Genomic DNA, 24638 nt, shown 5'->3' with positions numbered 1-24638 from the left:
TATTTTGTTGAAGAATCAATGAACCTTGGAAAGGGATCCCAACTTAATCATGTAGATCATCATTAAATTTGATCTTAACTAGGATCGTGGGTAAAACTGTCCCTACATTTGATACATAGTGCTGTAGTAAACTCTACTGAGTTGGGCAGGTGTTCCTTTCTTAAGAAACAGTTATGCAAAATTGATCATTGGTGATCCTTTATGTTATTGCTAGTTACATCAGCTTTGCTTTAGTGTTTTTGAAATGAACTGTGAACCTGGTCTCAGAACTTTCTAGTTCTGTTTGGACTGAGTACTTGATTTGAGGACTGCCTATGGAGGTTGAATGCAGCAACAGATTAATAGTGTGGGCAGCCTAGACTACTCCAGACAAGGTGGCTGGAGTATTAATACTATTCATTTAAAATTTTATTTTTAATTGCTGAAGTCATAACATATGCAGAGAGAATGCCATTTGTCTCAAACAGTGTGTTTCAATTTGGGCAGCGGCTTCACTATTTTCAGTCCTGACTAATCCTCTAAATAGGACTGCCAATTACGTTGAACATAATAAAATTGTGGTAGCTTTTGTGAAGTTTCATTTTATTGAACTTATTAATTGTGCCTTATTACAGCTAATTTTCACTGGTTGTACAGACTGCAATTCTGCCCTTATCATCCTGCTACACATATCATCCTTCCTGTTATTTTTTTGATGATTCACATTTAGTTATAATATATACACATTTTCCACTTGTCCTTTTTAGATCCAGACAGCAGACTAAAACATAGCATTACGCTTTATTAAAATAGAGGAACTTTTTAAAGAATCTTAAAGGTATCATGAGGAGAATGTGGAAGAAAATTATGCAAATTTAAAAAAAAACTGCAAAATTCATTTGTAAAGATGAAAATTGGCATCAGAATAATGCTAAGGAGACCTCTGTCCACTTTTACTGCAGTGTCTTTAGTCACAGAGTAAATGGCATCAGCTGGTATTCATCTCACCTCATCTCATCTCATTTATCTTCTGCTGGCTAAAACTTAGTTTTTGGAATGCAAGGTCTCCCAGTTTAAGCTCTGATACAAAAGACTGGTACCTCTAGCAAAATGTTCATCTCATCTGTATTAATATTTTCTATACAACCGCAAAATAGGGAAATTAAACTGTGGTATATCCAACTATTTCCTATTTTGTTTGCAACAATGAGGATTGCCCTTCAAACAAACAATCAAACAAACAAACAAACAAACAAACAAACCAAAACCCATTGAACTCCCAGGATCATATTAACACTGAAAATAAAAACATCATAAAGAAAGCATGTCATATAAGTGCTCCTCATATAAATCAGGTATCATGACACTATTGTAATACAAATAGAACAATACTTTCTGTCACGTTTCATTCAATATTCTATATGAATAAATAGAAACATCTATCAATTTAAATAACATACAAAAAAAATGATGAGTAGCACAGGAGTAATGCAGAAATGTTTTTGAAACCGAAGAAGGGAGGTTGTCATGGAAACAGCTGTGTTACAAATCTTTTTGTTGCTACAATTTTATTCAGCTGCTGATGTTTATTTTTTCATATTATTTTAATATATTAATCTTCCTGAAGTCATCAATGATTTCAATTTTTTCAGAATAAGGTGTTAGGTTAAGAACTTGTCAGGCATAAAGAAAAGACTAATGGCATATCCATGTGCACTGAAACACACAAAAAGGAAAATTTTCAGTTTACTCCTACTCTCGTCTAGCTGAAAGACTAAAAGGAAAGGTGACTAAAAGAGTGAGTCATTCCCTCCATAAAAGGCTATCATGACACTCTACACAATATTTTGCTTCAAGTGAACTAAAGGAAGAAGAAAACCTGTGAAAACAATTTCACCAAATTTGAAAACCTTAAAATATTTATCCTACATGAATAAAACTGGTGGACTGAAAAGTTCAACTAACAGAACTCATCTATAAAAGTAATTTTAAAAGAAAAGAAATTTAAAATAAGTAAAATAAACAAGTAGCAGGTTAACCAGAAAAACAATACATGTACTCAGTGACAAAAAATAAAAATTCTTGCTAACTAGCCTGTCTGCAAGAAACAGAAATTTAATTAGTCTTTATGAGCATACCTGCAACAAATACAATTTTCTAAATATTTGTTTTCATAGAAAAGAAAGGTGAAATACCAATGGAAGCAGAATGGAAAGGGTAACAAGTAGCACATCTTCATAAAGCAACCTGAAGATGCAATATAAAACAAATTTGAAAGCAAACCCAAAGAATTAATAGTGTTTCAATGAGCAGTATAAATAGCTAAAATGAAAAAAAAAAAAAATCAGGGACTAATAAAAACAATCTGAACACTGAGCAACATAAAAGAAGAAGAATGTACAAAGAAACCAAGGCAATAAAACATACAGGGAATGAATCCATGGGTTTTAAAATGTACATTATTTCTTGGAAAAAGAGCAGATCTAAGAGTCTCCATGGATATTTTTTCCCTGCTAAACATGCTGGTTCACTGTTAGGTTAAAAGTTTACTGGATACATTAATCTTAACAAAGGTTGGAGCACAGCACAGGTCCTTTAGGACTTTCTCATCAGTTATCTTCCCTTCAATTTTTTGATAGATTGTATGGAGAATTACATTCACTCTATATTGAGCCAACACCATATTAGTTCCAACATCACATTCTAAATCAAGTATCAAATAGTAGCTGCATATGTATCATCACTTAAATTTCCTTGGCCATTGCCTCCATCACTGAAGATGGTATTAGGTTACACTTTTATTACACTGAATTCAGAATACCTGTTAATCAATACTGATCAGTCCTTATGTTTCCAATTATAAAGATCACATGGGGACAGCAAGGGATGGCAAGAGACAGTGCTTACCATTTTCCTCAGTACGTTTGGTACTGATTGGACATTTTCTCTGCTCCAAGGAAAGAGGCTGGAGTTTCTTCCAATAAAATTGATTAAAAACATCAGATGATAAAATTTAACAACACAAGATGCCTTGCTGGGGTGAAACACAGGTTTCAGACTCCCTGGAATACCTTGGTTTTCCAGTGTCATCTTCCAGACAGAGTTGCTATAATGCAGCACTTGGATCTATCACAGTACTGAACAGAAGGTTTATTTAGGATCTTTCCATCCTGCTGACAGGACTTATTGTTACAGTGCTTTCCCCATATTTCAAGAATCTCATGAAAATTTTCTTATGCTATTTGTATCAATGTATAAATGAATTTAAATATTTTAGAACTTTCTTCCTACAGACTTCATCCTTTGTTGCACAAGAGACTAGAGGATGCTAAAATAATGAAGGTTCCTATTTTTACTTTTTCTTAAATCTGCTGATTCACAGCATTGATGCTTGTGAGTGTGTGGTGGATTCACCATGGATGGTTTCCAGACGTCTACCCAGCTATCTGCTTTCTTACTGCCTCTTGTCAGCAGGACAGGGAATGAAAATTAGATGAAATATCTCATTGGTTGAGATAAAGACAGTGAAATCACTTGCTAGAGAGAATTATGGGAAAAATAAACTCAACTTGGAGGAAATGGATCTAATTTATTGCAAATTAAACCTAGAGTAGGATATGAGGAAAAAAGCAAAAGCTAAAACATATTACACTTGACCTGACCTACCTGAAGTTCAGAAATAATGCCTGTAAAATCTCCTGTACAAGGTCATCAGTATATAGCATTAACCCGTCACACAAGCTATATTATTATACAATTATTTTCCTGAAAAACAGTTTCAGAAGATGTTCACCTGAAAGCCATGCATGTCTTTTACTAAGAGAGAAAAGGACTTAGGTAATGATTTAATGCAATTTCTAAAGATATTGTCTGATTCTATTTGATCTATCTGTATATTACTCCCTCTTATCTTGAGATGCACAAATAAAGATCATGTTCAGTCACAAAAATATGCAAAAGTAGACCTTGAAGAGTCCATTATTAAAAAAAACCTATACCTTTTGATGCATGGGCTTCCTATGTTGTGTTAATAAAATTAGAATATTGTACAGGGAAATGAGAAAAACTAAACCAAAAGAAAAAAAAAACTGACCAAACAAAAACAACAAGCAAACCTCCCCCCCAAAAAACCCCAAAACCAAAAACCTCAACATTAACCCAAATTTCTTACAAGGAAATTATTTTATCTAGTTATCTGCTTTTAAAATTTGACTCTAGTTATTTCAGGTTTCCAGCAAAGCTGAGATACATTTATGTGAATTAATGTTTTGTATGATTAAATGACCTCATTTCATCCTATTTAGTGACAATATCTTATCAACAGCAGGATGGACTACTGGAATAATTTCTAAGAAAGGTCTCAGCTGTATTACAGAGAATTTTAATGGATTATTTTTAAAGCTGCTGAAAGGGGATTTGTCATATAAAAATAACACTTAGAGTATTAAAATTGACCACATATGAAGAAATTGAACTACTTGAAAGTAATTAATAAAGCATAAGATATATTTTCATAAAATGAGATCATATTATTAAATGCATGTTTTAGAGTTGTTAAACATATAAAGTTCTGATTTGTTGACAAGGAAAAACAATTGTGCTTCTCAAGGAGGAATGAACTCTATGTGTAAGTTTGAAAACAAACTAAAAAATTGCAAATTTTGGGTCATTTTAATGGACTGTGTAAGCTACAGAAGCATTTGGGGTAGATCTGGGTAACTCTAGAAGAAAACCTCTCTTGGAAAGTTAATACAGACATAAATATGTTTGATTGATTATTGTCTTAAGATAGCACAGGCCAATTTGCACATTCTGCATGCTTTTCCCACTTTAAGCTGTTTAAATAAAATAAAACTGGAGGACCACAAGTGTCAATCAAAAGCAGTTTTATCAGATTATGAATCTTCTCTGACAATTTAATTTCCTTGACTCCCCTCAATGGCAATATGTTAGTTGCTGTGCATTTCTTAATCACTCTGCTTTATAAAGACGCAGGATCTGAAAGATCCTACTTATTATCAGAAGCAGCCTAAGTATTACCATAACATTCTTGTTGAGTTAATGAACCTTGTTTATTAGTCAGGCTAATCTGCTTACTTTCTTCAGATACAACCAATTATCTACAGCACACAGTATGGTGAAGAATTCAGCCTTACATTTTTCATGTATCATGTGTATGATGTGAGAACATCATCCATGTTCTCACTGGGCCAGGTATGTATACCATGGGCAAACAGATAAACTTTTGGAAAAATATGTATCTTTACAATAAAAATGCTAGTCTTACATTCACTTTGCATGGAAATTCTATAGATAAAAGATTAAAAAATCTCTATTTCCTTTCAAAGCATATATGTTTACTCTGTGTTTACTCTTATACAGCATCTCTTCATTATGAAACCATGTCAAGATCATTAGTCAAAGTGTCTTCAACCATTGCTAATGCAAAGCCCCACATCTGTCTTAGCTTAGCATTAATATTTATGAAAGAAAAACTAAAAAGAAATTAATCCTTTCCTTCTAAATTGTACTTTAAGATGACTTATGCTTTTTTATATTCAAATAAATACCGATATTGATATGCCATAATTTGAAGAAAATAATATTCAAAGAATTGTAATGTATACAACTCCTAACTGTGATTACCCTTTTAATGTATGTAACTTCTAATTGTGGTTACCCTTTTAATGTATGTAACTTCTAACTGTGGTTACCCCTGAATTTTTAATAAAAGGTAAAAAACAGTGTGGCTCACTTTCGACATGGCAAAAATGTTGACATATTTCTTGCCCAACTAATTTATTTTAAGATGTATCTAGTAAAACAGAGTTACTATTACTCATAAAATAATAATCTAAAAAAAATTAGAAACAGAACCTCCACTGAAGACAGAGGAAAGATTTTTTATGTTCATTGTTTGTAACATATTTGATATTGAAAGGTCAAATTTGAGAAGATATCATTACGCATTTAAAAAATGGTGCAGATACTGTTTTAGACAACAGAGGCGAAGCAGAAAAGTGCAAAGACAGCAGATACATACCTAATGACTAAAAATGTTATTGGTCTAGTCAGACAGTTATAGATACAACTTTTTTCATTTAAAAGAACTTAATCATTAGGGAGCATCCAAATTCTTTCTGTTCCCTTGTCTATTGCTATTGAATACATGTGATGTATTAAATATTTTTATTCTTTTTTTACTCGTTATTATTTCGTTGCTAAAAAGCCAACAACTACAGTTCCTCTGAGAAGCAAAACTTATTTTTTCCAGAGATCCAGTAGCACACTGGCTGTCAACGAGAGTATGGGGGAAAAATTGTCTTTTTTCACATAAAGATTAACTCAAGTCAGCTGTGTTATCTTTTGAAGTGACCCTCTTTTTAGAACTGAGCTAGCAGGAAAAGTATCCAGTAACATAGCTTCTTGTGATTTCAGGCAATTTACAGACATTATTTAATCACAGCAATGTATTTGAAATGGTTACATTTGTTTATCTGCACTTTCACCTAGAGAATATGAACAGGGATATTAATTAATTTCGCCAAGGGCACAAATAGAATGTGTATCACATTTAGATGAAAATTCTCCTCTTTTTAGCTCATTGTTAAGTATTCACATCAGCACACAATTTTTCCCTTCTCCAGTTGTTTGCTATCATATTAATAATGTAGCTGCAAATTACAGCAAGTCCTAACTCTTTTCAGAAATAACTGATCACTTCTACAGATGACCCCTGGTTCACTATGAGGTTTTTTTGATCATTTGCCTGATGATGATGAAGGACTCCTGCTATATACAGCATTTTTTAGAGTCATAAGAATGAAACTCATTTTCCAGATCTCACACACATTGGGAATTATTACAAAAATTAATTGGGTAAGGAAACCTTTACAAAGTGACTAGCTTTTCTTTAAAGAAAGAGACATGGACAATTACTAATACAATGCTGCAACAATTTTGTTTCCTGTCGCTGACATGCATTCTGCTGCATGAAAGCATTCTCCTTTTAGATCTGTGCAAAGAAAGAGGTGCAGCATGCTTCTGTGTAAAATTCCCATGGATAAAAGTTTTGGTGAACACCAACAAGAGTCAAACACAATAGCAAAGTGATGCATTGAAGGTGATAATTTCCATGTCAGAAGAACAAAGGAAATAATGTTTGTGTTAATGTTTTGCTACAGCCTTTATTCAGTGAAACATCTGGCAGGCTTACATTTGTCTCAGTGAAGCAACAAACTTGAAAGCATCACTTTATCTTTGAAGATATAAGTCAGTATTGTCTTCCATTCCCAACTCAGCAGATACTGACCTCAAGGCATTTAAGGATCTTACATTATGAAATACATTAAAGTTCTTTTTTAAAAAGTTGTTCAGTTTGAGAGGGTTCATTGGAGACCTGTGTTTCAGTACTCTGATATTTCCAGGCTTTACTGATCCTTTTGAAGATAAGTTTATCTTCAAAACACCACGATATCATACGTACTTCTTAGTCCATAACCGTATAAAAATTGTTTTCTTGACCTTATTTTCCATAGTAACAATGAGCTTATAAATGCACAAGTAAAGACAAAAACCATTTTTGAATTAATCAGTAATTTATCATCCATATAAAGAATGAACTTACAAGTTTCAAAATCAGTACCCCAGGCTCCTTTGGTCAAATCAGTTTCTAAGGTTAGGAGTTTCAAACCCATCCTTTTCTACGTTTTCTTAGTCAACACAAAATAACATGTAAGATCTCAAATTAAACAATATATATATAAAATTAGCAAAGCAAACTTTTAGTATCCTATATCTTTCTCCCTAACTTTGATTGGTCTTTTTGTGTTGTTCTTAGTTCATTTGCTACTCGGCCTGATGCATCTTGGATGTCCCTTATGTTGTCTAGCATGTCTTCCAGCCTTATACAATACCTTGGATACTTCAGGACATTTGAGATACCACAAAGATCAGGCAACCAGATTGAGGTCATGCAAACTTTAGAGCAATGTTCAGTTCCTTTGGGAATTAGTAATTTGGCCAGTGGAATGAGATTTGAAAGATTAGGGGTTTTAGGTTTGCTAAATTTCAACATTTTGCTTCCTAAACCGTACGTTTTATGAAAGAATGTATTGCTGTAAGGTGTCTATACATATATACACTAAATTATTTAAAATCTTCAGTTCTGTCATATTTCTTTCCCAATATGTTCCAAAACTGCAAGTACTTTTTTATCGAAGTAATCTATAATTTATAAGATTTTCTTATGACAAATTAGAAAAAAAATATTTTTATTAGTCTAAAAAACTAGCTCTGTACATTTCAAAATGCAAGCAGAATGTTTGCATTATACAAGATTTTATAGCACTTGAGTAGCAAGGACTATGTCATACTGTGCCAACATAGGAATAATATAAAAAGTATAAATGCTTACCAAAGGGGCAATTGCATTTGAAGCCACTTATGTCCTCTTCACAGGTTCCTCCATTCCAACAGGGTCTGTCTTGACACTCATTGATGCGAACAGAACATGTTTCTCCTGAAAATTTGAATTAAAAATAAAAAAGGACAAATATGCTGACATGTTGAAATCATAGAGATACATTTGCAATGAAAAAAGTCTATGGGATTGTCACAGTCTACATGGCGACCCCGCTGGCCATGATACACCATGTACACAGGACTACTGATAGGCTCACTGTGTGTCATAAACTTTTCTGCTTCATTGGTTACAGGGCAATCCATTTTGACAGGCAAAGTTGGAAGCATTACAATCAGGAAAATAGAAAGCTTTCTTACTGAGGTTATACATAATCCTGATGGGTTTTTTTTCCCAGTATACAAATCTACAACATTCAAGCAATTTTTGTCCAGTCTTGTCAATAATTTTCTTTCATTTTGCTTTCTGACACCTTTGAAAAAGAATTGTGAAGTATCATTGACTATGCAAGTCAGGCCAACACTAATTTACAGACATCTATGTGTCATAGATGAGTTCAGCCTATGTTCTACAGCAAGTGGTCAGTACTGTAATATTGGACAAAGAAGGAGTAAGATCAAATCACTAAAGAACACTTAATGAGGCAAAATGCAGATAAAAGGAGATTAAATAACTAAGTGCAAATCTAGGAAGTATAGTGAAATGCATATTTGTAATCTACAAAAGGGATGCAGATGTGTAACAGGAAAAGCTATTTCCAGTGTATTGGGTTTGTGTGGTCAGATTTTGGTAGAAGGAGGAGCACAGGGGTGGCTTCTGTGAGAAGGTGCCAGAAGCTTCCTCCATGTCCAAGAAAGCCAATACCAACCACACCCAAGATGGACATGCTGCTGGCTAAGGCTGGCTGGGCCAATCAGAGATGGTGGTAACAGCTCTATGATAAGACATTTAAGAAGAAGGAAAAAAAGTTCTTGCACAGGTGAAACTGCAGCCAGAGAGCAGCTGAGTGAGAATATGTGAGGGAGACAGCTCTGCAGACACCAGGGTGAGCGCAGGAGGGGCATGAGGTGCTCTGGACATGAGAGCTGAGATTCCCCTGCAGCCTGTGGGGCAGCCCATGGTGAGGCAGCTGTGCCCCTGCAGCCTATGGAGGAGATCCCTGCCAGAGCAGGTGGTGCCTGAAAGGAAGCTCTGAACCTGTAGGAGGTCCATGCTGGAACAGGCTCCTGGCAGGGACCTGTAGCCCCTTAGACAGAGGAGGAGCAGGGCTCCTGGTATGACTTGTCACCATGTGGGGGACCACGCTGGAGCAGCTTGTCCTTGAAGGAATGCACACCAGGGAAGAATGACCCATGCTGAAGTAGTTTGTGGAACCTATTTCCCATGCAATGGACTCATGTTGGAAAAAATCATGGAGAACTATTTCCTGTTGGAAGGATCCCATGATGGAGCAGGGAAAGGACTCCTCTTCCTGAGCAGTGGGAGAAACCACAGATGATGAACTGAACATAACCCCCATTCTCTGTCTCCCTGTGCTGTTGGCAGGCAGCAGGTAGAGCTGAGAAGCAGGGATGGGTGGGGGAAGGTGTTTTTAAAGATCTTATTTTACTTCTCATTATCCTGCTCTGATTTTATTAGCAATAAATTAAATCAATAGCTCTAATTCTAGTCTGTTTTGCCTGTGATGGCATTTGGTGAGTGATGTCTCCTTGTCTCAACCCATGAACCCTTTGTTACATCTTCCCTCCCCTGTCCAGTTGCAGAGGGGAGTGATAGAGAGGATTTGGTGAGTGCCTGGTGTCCAGCCAGGGTTTATCCGCTACACCCATCCATAGGAATATGGACGTGAATAATGTTCAGTGATTATAACAAGTCAGCAGTATGGAAAGCATGCTGGGCTTTCTGTGTATCTTACAGCAGAAGACAAAAAGAAACCAAGTGCTGGTATTTCTCTGAATTCTTTCCATGGTGAAAATAATTTGGTCTCTTCTCTGCAGCACACCTGCATGCCCTCTCATATGAATCATATGAACCAGGACTCTTGGCTCTCAACATCTGTATCTACTAGATATAAATGGTCTTCTTCAGAGAAATGAAGAACCAAGATTCTCTTCCACACATAAACTTGTGATAGAAGGGCTCCTACTGTTTTTTTTTTGCTGCCTCTAAATATGCTCTGCATTTTCCGTAAGATTTGAAGATATATGTATGAAAAGGGGGAGAAAAAGCATAGTCCAGGGAGAGTTCTGGTAGCTCAGTATACTAAAAAGCTTTCTGCTAAGAGCAGCTGCTGAACGCTCTCTAACATATGTCATGGCACCAGTGAGCATTGCAGCAAGGACTGGCCAACATATAAATTAATTTCTAAGTTCTTTAATTTTTTAAAGAATTTTCTTTGAAGTGCTGATAAGGTATTGGCACTATATGCAACCTTGCTGATCTAATTCTGGTATTTTGCATTCCTTTTTCTTTCCAGTTCAGGTCCCTGATTATGGTGGGATTATTTATCCCTTTTGAGGGAGATAAATAAAAATGCATTGGCATCTGTTCCTCTGGATAGGCCGGTGGAGAGTAGCACAAATAGCACAAACAGAGTTTCCTGCAGAAGTAAATTGTCTGGCCACAAGCCATGGACAAGCTGAAGCATGTACTAGAAAAAACTCCTTGAAACAGATTCTTTCACCTCCCTTGAATTGTTAAAGGTTAAAGCAAATGCAGTTTCAAGGGAAATAATAGAATGAGAGCATCATGATATACTGATGTCATCTAAGATAACATGCAAGGGGGAATTTAGGAATTCATCTTCTCAGAGTACAAAGGTAATATGTGGGCAGTATTTAAACATATTTCAAAAAGAATCAAAGAATCTGTGAAGCTACTGTGAGGCCATATTTTCTGAGTATTTGAGACATGAAAAAAGGTGGACAGATACAGAGAAGCCTTTTTTGTTTTCAGTATGCAGCTCCTCTGAACTACGCATTTGAAATGTATGATGAGAACCTTCTTTGAAAGTCAGATAAAAATTGTTAATTGGCTACAAATTACTTTCAGCATCAAAGAATGTTAATATAATTTTTTTTTAGTTTATGCTTTTAAGGTTAAAATTAATACAACATATTCCAAACATAATTACTAGTAAAACATAATATTTAATTACCTATTTAATAAATCATAGTTTTAGGTCTGAGATCCTATACATTTTAAAGGCATCATATCACCAATCTGAAGTACAAAGAGAATGTTAAAAATTACCGTGAGCCAACTATATTTCTATTAATGTTATAGAATATTTTATGCGGTTTAAAATTACAGTGTTTTCAAATATATAACAGATAATTACAGGAAAATCTGTCACTTGCAAATTGCATTGCCTGATCTTTAACAGCAACAGTTTCTACTGGCACATCAATGATACATAAGACATTATTCTGCAGGAGCACAAAGGTGTTGAGAAGAACATAAGGAGCTGAGATGGTGAATACTAAAAAATTAGCAAAGATATTTCATCATGCTCAGTGCTACTAATATTACTTACTCTCTTTAAAACAATCATGCTATTTTAGCAAATGGAGGGACTATGAAGTTCTCAGGTAAATATAACTACAGACGAAAGACAACAAAAAAAATTAAGTTTCATAAGTCTAATGGATGAACTCTCATCGAATCTTCCTTATATTCAGAAGTGCAATTCCGTTAGATCACTAGATTGAAAGTTTGAACTTTTCAAAATTTAGATGTCTTTTTTCTGCTTAACTTAAAGAAATGAACTTTGCACTTCATCTGAACTTATCAAACTATTGTTAGAGTTTATAGAATATCCACAAATGGTGGGGTTTTTTGATATCAAAATAGGTTCAATTTCAAACTGTTCTCCAATATAATATTCAGAGATTAGAATAAATATCTGAAATTCATTCAGAAATTAGAATAGAACTGAAATAATTTGAGAGCTTCTTTTCTTTAGGTAATACACAGTATATTTAAAGTATCTCTTACTGAGTGCCACCCACACTATAACATTTCTGTCTGAATCTCAAAACACATGCAAAAAGGTCAAAATGCGAAGTTTCTTTTAAATACTGTCTATACTAACTTTTGTTTTATAGGCAAAATGAAATATAAAGTTTGACAATGTAAAGGCACACAGAATGACCACAGTGAAGGAAAGGATGTGTAAGAATATTTTTTTAAGTAAAACTCCTTACTTGAGATATTAAAGACACAAAATTAATCTTTCTATTCCGAGATCAGATGAAAAGCAAATGATTTAACATTCTCCTTAATGTAATCGTAATGAAGTACTATTAAAAAAAAAAAAAAAGCAAAACACGAGAGTTTTATAAAATTCAAGAAGTAGCCAAAATACTAATAGTGCATTTGAGGACTGTTTTCACAACACCCCTGCCTTACTGTCCACCATTTTATAAAATGTGTATAATTGCAAAGCATTCCAGTCATGTACCTGATAATGAATTGTGAAATTTTATTGCTTGATAAGCAATATAAGCTATTCTGTTAGATAAGAGATGCATCAAGCTGAGTAATGCTTCTGCTGACTTAGCAGTAAATGCAGTTATGAAAAAGACAGACAGACAGTCCAGGTGAGGCTTTACTGAACTTGTCAGACATTTCTTTTTCTCAACTTTGTTGTTCTACACATTTTCTAATTTTTAAATTTACTTTGGGTAAAATATTGTAGTAGTTAAAATATTGTAGTAGTTAAAAATCCAAAGCAAATCTAACTTTTATTTACCTCATACAGAGTAATCCTTTCTGTGAATGCCTATTACAGATTGAAAATTTATATGATGTAGCAAACCACTCCATTCTCTTAGCTTCCATGAAAGAGTTTTAACTCAGAGAAAGTCTGTGACTCTTCAAATGTAAACTGCCCTGAGCCCAGCTCATCTATGTCCATGGGATTACATTGTACATTTGACAGTCTGCTCTGGCACAATGTACCAGCAATAATGAATCTTCCACAGAAGAAAAAGCCAGCCAGAGCCCCTGAAAAGGTTGTACTACCCAATGCCCTGAGCTGGAAACCCAGCCCAGCCTTGACTGTGGTGGATGTGTGGGAACAGACATGACCTGTGCTTCTGGGATGGTCTAGTCCTATCAAGATAGGACCTGTATGAATGGAAATGGAAGCATGCGTTTCAAATGCAGAACGGATGTGAGAAAAAAATGAACCTGATTGCCTGTCTTTGTCAGCAAAACGAATGATTTCATGCTTTCCAGATGACCCTGCTTCAGGCAATTCCTATAAAGCAGCTATCAGAGCCCTGAGAGCACTAACATACCCAAACTGTCTGCAGCAGACCCACCGAGGTGCTTCCTACAGACCCTCCCCATTGTCAATGACTTCACCTGTGGGTACTTTGGTCTGCCTGAAACTATTCTGTAGATGTTTTAATTTCCAATCCTGCTTTCCTCTCTGTCTCAAGAGTGATCTTGAAAGGTTTTTTTTTATTTATTTTTTTTTGGATGTATTCCTTGTATGTATATTACAGATTTGTCTCTGGTTCTGTCTCCTACTGCTTCTAACTTGCTTTCCTAGCTTTATCCTGGATTTGATCCATTGCTTGCACTGTCTGGGGCTTGTCAGGGACCCTGTTACCAGAAATTGGTTCTGACTTCTCTTTGTAGATGCTGCAGAACTGTGCTTTGCTTAGTGATGGCAACATTGCACTGAGGTTAAACTTGGATTCTAGTTTGTGATTCCTCTCATGGAGCAGCCTTGATCTTGCTGCTCCCTGTAAACAGGTTCAATCTTCATAATGTGTTAGGGTGTCTATCTCCTGTTCTAGACTTGATTTGTATGAGGGATTAAGCCTTAAACTTACTTGTGTCAAAAAGGATTGGCTTTCACATTACTTCAAGTACTTTCCTTCAAGATTTGTTTTACTTGACAGCATGGAGGATTTACCATCCACACCTATTACAGAAGGGGGAAACTATTTAAAAACATCCAACGAATGCAAAACCAATTAATAATGTACAGAAAATACAAACACTAAATATTTCCTCAGACTGCAGATATCACATGGACTTCTCTTGTGTATTTGTGGAAGAAAACAGTAAAAACAAACCCCAGAAATTTAAAGTCATGGAATGATTTCAGAAAGCCCACATGCCATTTTTCTCTTCATGGGCAGAAAGAAGAATGATGAAGAGCATGACATGTAGAATATATGAATGTCAAACTCAAAAAGTCACTGTGAGGCCTTCATTAATAATGAGTTTTAATACTGTTATTTATTAATTACACACAAGTGAAGCAATGACAGACTGTATTTGGGTCTGTCAGAATAAAGAGATTTCCCAAATCTTAACTCTTCAATCAATACTATATAGATGCAAACCCTCGAGAGAAACCGTTGAGGCAACATTGCCTATCTGTTTAGAGTTACTGCCTTCACATTTTTATGGGCATCTAAACAGAAGAGTTTTAATATAGGACATGTTTAGATAAATATGGGATTTTTTCCAAATAATTCCAAGAAGGGCTTCCTTTAAACCAGAAATAAACAGAGTGCCATTTATTTAGGCATACTAGTAATCATGAAAGCCGGAATCATTTGATGCTGAACATTGATGTATCAAGATATAGTTAACACAAAGATATGGGAGAAAGGACGGACTAGGAATTAATCTAAATGGGAACTGGGAGTTTCTCTGAAGCATTATGCTACATTAGAAGGACTGAACCAGAAGATGGCAATATAGAGGGTTACCACATGACCAAAAGTTAAAAAAATATTGAAAGGTTATTAATTTAATTTTAAAATCATACGGCAAGCTTCCAAGTTTGACATGTGTGATGTTCTCTTACAGGCAGAGGAGGGTACTTTGCTATTTCACCTGAAAGTGAATTTACTATTTATGAAGAAAAACGGAGTACATCTGGATTTGTTCGAAAGCAAAATTACAGAGAAATAACAAACACACAAAAACAAGATAAGAATAAATGTGGGGTTTTTAGTTGTACACAGAGATACAAATCACTGATTCATAACATGGAGTTATGACTGAACTTAAAATCTGTTTTGTACGGGAAAATATCCCAGGATCATAAACCCTCAGAGATTATGAAAATATAATTGCCAGGGCGGTGATAACATTTTTATGAGTTTAAACAGCCTTTTATTAATTGTTTGTGGCTTATACTCTGAAAAATCAGAAAATATATTCAGTACATGTGGTAATGACTTACACCCAATGGGTAATGTGACATTTCTTTTCTCTTTAAATTTGCTTCTATGGAAATACCATTATATAATATCTTGTTGCATGATAAAATAAAGATTCTTTTAAAGTGCTTTCCAGCAATACATAATTATATCATTTATATAAGCAGTAACAGTTACAGAATGGTTGAGATTGGAAGTGACCTCTGAAGGTCATTTTGTCCAATCCCCCTGTTCAAGCTCAAACACCCCGAGCCAGTTTCATGGAACCATGTACAGATGGCTTGTGAATATCTCCAAGAATGGAGATTCTATAACCCCCATGATCAATCTGTGGCAGTGCTCAGTCACCTTCACAGAAATAAAGTATTTCCTGATGTTCAGGAATAATGCTAGAGGCATCTGCGTTTCCATTTGTGCCCATTGCCTCTGGTTCTGTCACTGAGCTCTACTGAAAAGAGCCTGGCTCCATCTTCTGTGCATCCTCCCTTCAGGTATTTGTATACATTGATATGATCCCTCTCTGATCCTTTCTTCTTCATTCTGAACAGTTTCAGCTGCCTCAGCCTCTCTCAAACAAGTTTAAAAGGAGTGGATCCTCCACTGACTCCCGGAAGACACCCCTGGTTACTTCTGGAAAGGTTGACTCCATAACAAACATTTCCTCTGGGCTTGGCCACTCCTCCAGTTTTCAGCTCACCTCTCTCTCTACTCATCCAGCCTATACTTCATCAACTTTTTCATGAGAATCTTGTAGAAGGTCACACAGAAAGCTTTGTTAATGTCAAGGCAGACAATACACACAGCTCACCTCTCATCTCTCTAATTTCATACAGAAATTAGTACAAAAAGAAATCATAGCATCAGGTTATGTAGGATTTATCTAATTCAATGCAGAAATCTACAGCCCACCTCTTCCTAGAAAAGATGGCTAGGACAGACAGATGCCCTATGTCCCTCCAGTTTATAGAAGGGGAGTCTGAACAACTCAGTCAAATATAGCTGATTATGTTCTATACATGCAAAGAGATGGTACTGCTGATCTCATTCCTCCTCGAGCTCACATTTTCCTGTTCTGTACCAAAACATTTGTTCTTTTCAGCCTGTGTATGACTGAAGCCATAACATGTAAGACTGCATAACTGTGAAATTAAAACAATGCAATTAGAATTTTATTTTGGAACTTCATTGATTATTTCCCAACAGAATTAAAGCTAATACTCAGAATTGTGCATTTAATGGAGGGAAGGTCAGCTGGGGAACTGTTAGGAGGGACAGCATAAGAATTTCAATGCTAATTAAGTTAAAGCTCCAGTCAAACATACAATCACAAATGTGTGCATATTTATTTATAATTGTAATTCAACAGTCACATAAGCATTGCTTACATAGAGGGGGACAAACACATCTATAATACAAGGCACTTCAAAAGAACAAAACTTACCTGTGAACCCAGCAGTACAATGACAAGAAAAGCGGCCACTTAAATCCATACAAGTAGCTCCATTTTTGCAAGGTGAACTTGAGCATTCATTAACTTCAACCTCACAGAAGGGTCCTTCATATCCAGGCACACAGTAACAGCTGTAATTATGCAAGTGGTCCTGGCAGAATCCATATTGAGAGCACTGGTTTCCAACGCAGTTGTCTATATCAAGTTCACAAAATGTGCCAGTGTAACCAAGGGGACATATGCACCTGTTATTGAAATGAGAGGAGAGGAGGGGGGAAAATCCAACTAAATAGCTATCCTGGAATATATAGGTCAATTAACACTAATAATGTTAACAGTACTCTGCCTTTAAATTACCCACAAATGAATCACAATTAATTTTTTTCAATCTTCTTTCCTTACCTTTAATTAGTCACTAACTTCATTTCATGTGCACTGGTAGCAATAATTAAATTAAAATCTTAGCTACTTACATTGGAAAAACTAGGAGCAATATTCATATTAAGCTTCAAATGAAAATATTGAAAGATAAAAATCTTATAAATATGAGTATTATGCATTTTAATTGTTTTTTTATGAAAAAATAATTGCTAGCTGCTACAGTATCTCTAGGAATAAACAATATTACAACCTGTTTGGATATAAAATCAGTACAAAATTGCTTATTGTTGGCAACAAAAGTTACAATTTCTGTCCAACCAAAGAAAAATATCTATAAAATAGTATAGATATTTTTCAGTATATTTTATAGAAATTGTTCAGAGTATTTTTTTCCAAAATTTAGACAACACCTAAACCATGTAAGGCTGGAAATGACTTTTTCATGGTTACCCTTTCTACCTTTTTTTTCTTTTGCTGTATGAATGAAAACAAATATGGATTATCTCATAGCTGACCCACATCTCATAAAATTAGAAAATCCCTTGTACTTGGCAATATATTCTTTGATTGATTCTCCCTTTATCATGTCCAGAGGTGTCCTCACACATGAGGTAATTTTACCATAGTACATATTCTTGACCCACAGAGATGCTATCCAGAAGATGGAAAGAACTAACAAGTTAAACAAGCCTTGATTATAGTAATTTTTTCTACTGATCCATCTGGCAGAAAGAGTATTTTTTCCTTTATTTTTAACACAAGTGAATGCTCATGTAGCTCTTTGCTTCTGTCCTTGTTTACAGTGCCTGCATTTCTTATGGTAGACATATGGAAACTAAATCAGGAGCTGTGTGCCTTGGAGTACAGCTAATGGACACCAACTGCTGATGGGCTTTTAGTCCATGGACCAAAATAGAGCTTGCTTGAAGTAAGCCCTCCATATCTCATTCAGTGTGGTTGTGAGCCCTTCATCACTACCATTTTTGCTCTATAGATCCATTGCTACTGCAGTAATGACTCCAGTATATATGGCTGTTGTATTCTGTCTTCCAGCCTCAGTCACTTAGTACACGAGAAATCTCTACCTTCTCTTGAGAGCTACTCACACAAGTTGATTCTGTTTCTCATTTTTAAGGGAATGGAGTACACAAAAATATCATACATATTTTACTGTGCTGATTTTAGATGGTGTAGAGTTAGTCTTCACAAGGGCTAGCACTCATATTCTCTTGGACTTAATATACTGTTTTGGATTTATGCTGGAAACAGAGTTGTTAATATAGAGATGTTTTCGTTATTGCTGAGCAGGGCTGACAGAGAGCCACGGCCTTTTCTGCTTTTTGCACTGCCAGCCTGGTGAGGGAGTTGGGGCTGCATGGGAGGCTGGGAGGAGACACAGCCTGGACAGGTGACACAAACTGACCTAAGGGACATTCCAGAGCATGGGACATCATGCTCAGTGTACCAAGTGCAGGGAAAGAGGAAAAGTGAGGGACATTTTGACTCATGGCATTTGTCTTCTGAAGTAGCTGTTCTGTGTGATGAGGCCCTGCTCTCCTAGAGATGGCTGAACACCTGCCTGCCTATGGGAAGCAGTGAATTCATTCCTTGTTTTGCTTTGCTTGTGTGAATGGCTTTTGCATTTCCAAATAAACTGTCTTTATCTCAACCCATGAGTTTTCTAACTTTTACCCTTCCAATTCTCTTCTCCATGCCGCTGGTGCAGGAGTGAGTGAGTGACTGCATTGGGCTTGGCTGCAGGTGGTGTTAGACAATTACATTTATAACTAAATATAAATTTTGACTTGCATAAAATTTCATTATGCATAAACATTAAAAGCAGGTGTGCTTTTAGCTACCTTTAGTTGCACATTTTCTGAATCTATCTACAATAATATGGTAAACAACCAGACATATTAATCTTTCTCTTGCAGTTAATCACTTTCTTTACTTTTTTTTACAGTAACAATTAGTGTGTGAACTGTAAAAATGTAACTATTCAATCATTCTTTGAAAATGTGGCTATCATTATTAGCATTGAATGGAAAATTTAACTTAGAGCTCTCCTTAATAAAAATATGAGGATGAAGAATTTTCTGTCCTTTCCTGACTATTACTGGTTGTATAGCTTATCTTCAGAGACCACAGAAAAGCTACACAAAAAAAAATGTGATATAGAATCTTCTTGTTTAGGTTTCACACTTCTGATTCCATACTGCAAGCAATGATGTCATGAATTTTTCAGATGTCAATATATTTTTCAGTGCTTTGGTGTTGGAAGAAATCAAAAACAGCGAAGAATGAAAAGCACTTTGTTTTTTCTAGCAAAATTATACCTAGATGTCTTTTAATTTAGTACAGGTCATCTCCTACAACAGTGTACTTAAGTGCTGTACTATTATTATTATTATTATTATTATTATTACATATTATTATTACATTTTATTATAATTCAATTTTTTTTTTTAAATCTTCAGCAGTACTAAAATACTGAGCATGATATCAGAAGTTTTGAGGCATGGCTTGATTTTGAGTCTTATTCTCTTTGAAGCGTGAATGTTTCTCTATGATAAATAAAAGAAAAAAATTGTATACAGGTATACACAATACCAGAATTTACGTTTGTAAGTATATTTCTAGCTCAGGGAACTTGCATTTTGTCCTTATCAGAGAGATGACCTCAGCAGAGAGGCTCAGTCTCTCCGTGGTCTGTCTGGGAGTCACTCGGTGTGCTGGAGTCAGTGACTCCTCCCTCTCCTGCTCCCGCTTCAGCTCTGGGATGGCCTGTCTGGGGTGTGTGTGAGAGAGATCTCCCAGCAGAGACCAGGAAATGCTAATGACACCTCCCCAGCCTCTTTCTTAAGGGGGCCTAAAATGTCAGCCCTACAGAATGGGGGAACAGTGAAAGCAGAAGCATGGCACCGGAGAACAGCATATGAAAACGTATTGTGTTAGTATTAATGGGAATAACAATACTTTCTTAGCTCCATGTATGTCCTCTTTCATCCACAACAAGATTTGGAGGGTAAGAGATACTGTCCTAGGGTGACATTATGATGCTTGTATCCCCATTCATGTGTTCTGTTTTTGCTGGATATTATGTTCTGTGCCTTCAAGACTGGCTCTGAAGAGCGAAAGTTTTGTTTGGGTTTCTTATCAGCTGCTCCCCCATGGCTGGCAGGACAGAGAGACGGGGCAGTACAATGTGCTGCTTTTGCTTTTTGCTTTTGCTTTTCGCTTTGCTCTCTTGCTGTTGCTTCTGCTTTGCTTCTGCTTGCTGTCACTTCTGCTCATTAGCTAGTTTAGCTAAACAGTCCAAATTTCTTCCTGGATTGTTTCTCCTTTCCTTTTTTGGACCAACTTGAACCTGCTCTGGACTGGCACCTGGAAACACCAAGAATTTTCACCCTGTGGCTGCAGCAGCTGCCCCAGGGCCAGAGGGACTGAGAACAGAGCGACCACCCCCAAAAGATACTTTCTGAATTTGTCATCTTTTTCAGAGCAGTGAAAGAGTGGTGTCATCCAGTATTGTTCATTTTGTGTGCTGGGGGGTGCTGTGCCTGTCAAATAAACAGGTTCTTTCCACTTCTCTCAGAGAATTCTTCCCGAACCGGTCGCGGGGAGGCATCATGTGGGTTTGCTTACTGGAGAGGCCCCCCTTTCGACATTCTCACCCAAATTTGCCCTAAACCAGGACAGATACTGAGAAAGCAAATACCTCAATGCTTTTGCTACAAACATGGATTTTAGTAGTGAGTAGCAAACACAAGTCATTTGAGGATCACTGTGCTCCCACATATATAATGCAGATGATCGTATGCTACTACTCCAGAGCCTGAATACCATTAATGTTGCAAGATAATTTGATATACTTGTGAAATAAATGCTAAGTGGAGATGCTAAGACAGTAATGGAATTTAGTCTAAGAAGGAATTTTTTGCTAAAATGAGAATGATTATGGCACAGATGTAATGTGTTTCTACCAACCTTTTATCACTAAAAGTCTCAAACAGCAGATGTGTGGGCAAATCGGCTGGTGCTGGTATGTCCAGGTAGTGAAGCTGTCAAGCTGTCACCACAGGCTGCCTGCACTAAAGATGTAGTGTGACTTGTGTTATTGAGTAAATAATCATGTACGTTGAATGCATCTTTAAAATGACTGCAAAAAGCCCAAGACCAGACTGAAGATCTGTCTATGGTAACCTGTGCTGAGAGATGACCTTGCTATTTTCTGTATTGATACAAGAGGCATATAGGAGCACTGAAGCCTGGAATTAGCAAAATTTTCCCAGAATCCCTCTACTTTGTTTTCTTAGTATTTCTCATTCATATATATATATGTTCATTAGTATTTTTCCAAGTGTATTAGCTGCAATTACTCAGTATTAATTATCCCTTTTTGCTTTTGAAATGTGAACTGCGCACACATAAGTGGTTGAAAAGGTTATTTAGTTTCACTTTGACTTTTTATATGCATCTGTATTGTCTAAGAAAACCTGTTGTATAACTTATTGCAGAGGTATTCCCTAAGAAATTGTGACATATATTCACCCATCTTCTGGAATTGTAGAAGTGAGGAAAAGTATTTATCCTCTTTCTCTAGTGGAAGAAGCCTATTGTTGCTGCAGAAAACTGTGTATATCACAGTACTAACTTTATATGGCACTGTCAACTAGGTCCTGCAATCAAATTGTATATATAGTATAGTATGAATAAACTTGTAAAAAGAAAATTAGATACAGAAAAAATATACGAATCAAACAGCTCAATTTACCCAGCTGGAAGAAAATGGAAAAAGTCAAGGATGAAAAAAATAATAGGAGCTTTATATTTTGTGATACTTAGAAATTATCTAAATTATGTTTACTTTTCACAATCTTGCTGGCATCATGCAAAAAAGTGTTTCATATTCCAAAGCATTTTACTCTACAATGTGTCACTTTACTCTTTTGCACTGAGATTAGTTAATTATTTAATTGTGTGCACTGAAATTTGAATACTGAATACCGAAGAATGTGTTAGCAATTCAAGTTTTGCCATACACCAAATTTAATTTCTTAATGAGACATTTTCCTGCATAAAACCTAATGAAATGCTGATGTCAGAGCTATAGGTATTGACTAAAATACATTTTTTAAATATATTAGTTCATCATGACTTTTTAAACAGTGGTAAATACTGCAATATAGCTTCAACATTCTCAGTCCTTCTTGCTGGACTTTTCTGGGGTTATGATAAATGTAACACTTCATCTGAACACGCTGGACTGAAGAAATGGGAAACAGGACAGGTAATGGAAACTACACAGAGTTTTAAATTGGGTGTTTTCACTCTATTGTTCCTTTCCACTGAATAGACAATAGTAAAGTATCTACTGTTAATGTCTTATTTCAGTTAGGATCTTGGTTGTCCAAAATTGACAAGAAAAATATTTACAAGAGTGAAAAAGTCAGAGTAACAACTTTCCCCTTGGATTTCAAAACAGGAGGTTATACTCCTCAAAGATCTCTTTCATTTTAATTATTCATTAAATGCTTCTCATTGAGGCTTATGAAATCAGTTCTCTCTCTTCTCCTATGCAGAACACAAACAATGCAGGTTCTTTAGAAGAGAAAAACTATTATTATTTTCTTTTTAATCTAGAAACATTTTCTATTTACTGAGGTAATGAATCTTATCTGTCGTTTTTTCTCTCATGTATATGTAACCAAAGATCAAGAGATTCTTTTGGCACGTGGATGCAATTGTTCTATTGCATGGTATCTGCCAGATTCATATTGACAGCTGCACCATCAACCCAGTGGCAAGAGCAGCAATTCTTCAAAGTTTTCATTTTAAACACATGCTGATTGACTTACTTCATGGTATCGCAAGCAGCACAGACTCAGCTGGCAGTGCAACAATTAATTTGAATTAATTACAGGTTTTGTGTCACTGTGATTGGGACCACTTTAGTTGTAAGAAAAGGTTCACTAAACCAAAGGAGTAAAACTATTAAGACTTCTTACTGTAATTATGAGGATCTTGGTTTGCAGCCTTGCTGAGAATTACACTGTATAAAAATCTAAAACTCCCCCTCCTTCATTTAGAGCAATTCCACAATCTGAACTCAAAGGAAATGCTTTGCATATAGATAAAAATACCTCTAGGTGACACTACAGTCTGGAACAGTTTTTCAAAATGGGAAGAGAAGAAGAATATGTCATGGTAAAGAGACGAAAATCTAGAAACATTTCCTGCAGTTGACAGCTTATTTCCCATCTGGAGAAATAAAAAAATGATGGCTTGCAAAATGAGATCTTACAGGAGAGGGATGCTCCTGAATCAAAGGTGGGTATTTTCTATGATTTCCTAGTGTGAGCTTTACTATATCAAGCTACCACTGTAAAACTACATTATGACCAAAATTTAATAATTTAAAATTTAAGATTTCTTAACTAGGAGGAAGGTCTAGAGTTTTATAGTAATTTTATGTAAAGAAAATCTAATATATATAAAATTTTGGCATATCTTTATCTTCTGCATTCATTAAGAGAGATTTTGAATGGCTGTAATAGTTATAAAAATGGATCTCTGTAGAGTTCTTAATGACACTTCTACATTTGATTCTCCATATATTCTGCTGACAGTTCTCTTATGTCTTCCTGAAACTACTTTGCATCAAATACAGCTCTTGATAAATAATTTGATAAAAAATATACTCATTTTAGGACAGAAATGCAATTACAAATATTTAGAAAAGGTGTGTGCACTTACATTCAGCGTTTTCTCTTGTATTCTTTTGTTTTTAATCATGTATTGGGAAGGAGAAATTGATTTTGTCTCACTTGCTAACAATAACTTGGCAAACATCATTCTTTTTAGGGCAGGCATAATTTAGATATTTTAAAAAATGCTTCACTGTCATTGAGAAACAACCACGCTCTCTCAACAGAGCAGATACTATAGAGTAAACATGATACACTGTGTCTTGACAAAATAGCCAGTTGTGTTCTTTTGGGGTCAAGTTCTCTGCTAAGAAAACTGACCATTTGAGATTCAGATCTCAATGGTGTATTTTTCTGTTCCTTAGATAAACAGACTGATCTGTCAATATAATTTGTCTTTCAACGACTGAAAAAGGAAGAAATAAGTGCTTTCTGTCAGTAAACTGAATCTGGATTAACAAGTAAAATCAAAAGTTCTTTATTACCAGATGTCTTCAGAACTACTA

General features: G+C 35.6%; 1 protein-coding gene across 1 annotated transcript in view; it reads right to left on the bottom strand.

Annotated features, from left to right (window-relative positions):
• The window catches only part of EYS (eyes shut homolog), a 704807-nt gene that overhangs the window by 591342 nt on the left and 88827 nt on the right, over nucleotides 1–24638 (bottom strand). Inside the window, exons 10-11 of the mRNA XM_058801756.1 lie at nucleotides 17036–17289; nucleotides 8396–8500 (exon numbers count right to left, since the gene is read on the bottom strand). Of these exons, the coding sequence (XP_058657739.1) occupies nucleotides 8396–8500; nucleotides 17036–17289 (359 nt within the window). The remainder of the gene's footprint in view (nucleotides 1–8395; nucleotides 8501–17035; nucleotides 17290–24638) is intronic.

Source organism: Ammospiza caudacuta, chromosome 3, assembly GCF_027887145.1.
Source record: "Ammospiza caudacuta isolate bAmmCau1 chromosome 3, bAmmCau1.pri, whole genome shotgun sequence".
In the NCBI taxonomy this organism is placed as follows: domain Eukaryota; kingdom Metazoa; phylum Chordata; class Aves; order Passeriformes; family Passerellidae; genus Ammospiza; species Ammospiza caudacuta.
This window is presented reverse-complemented; position numbering and strand designations above follow the sequence as displayed.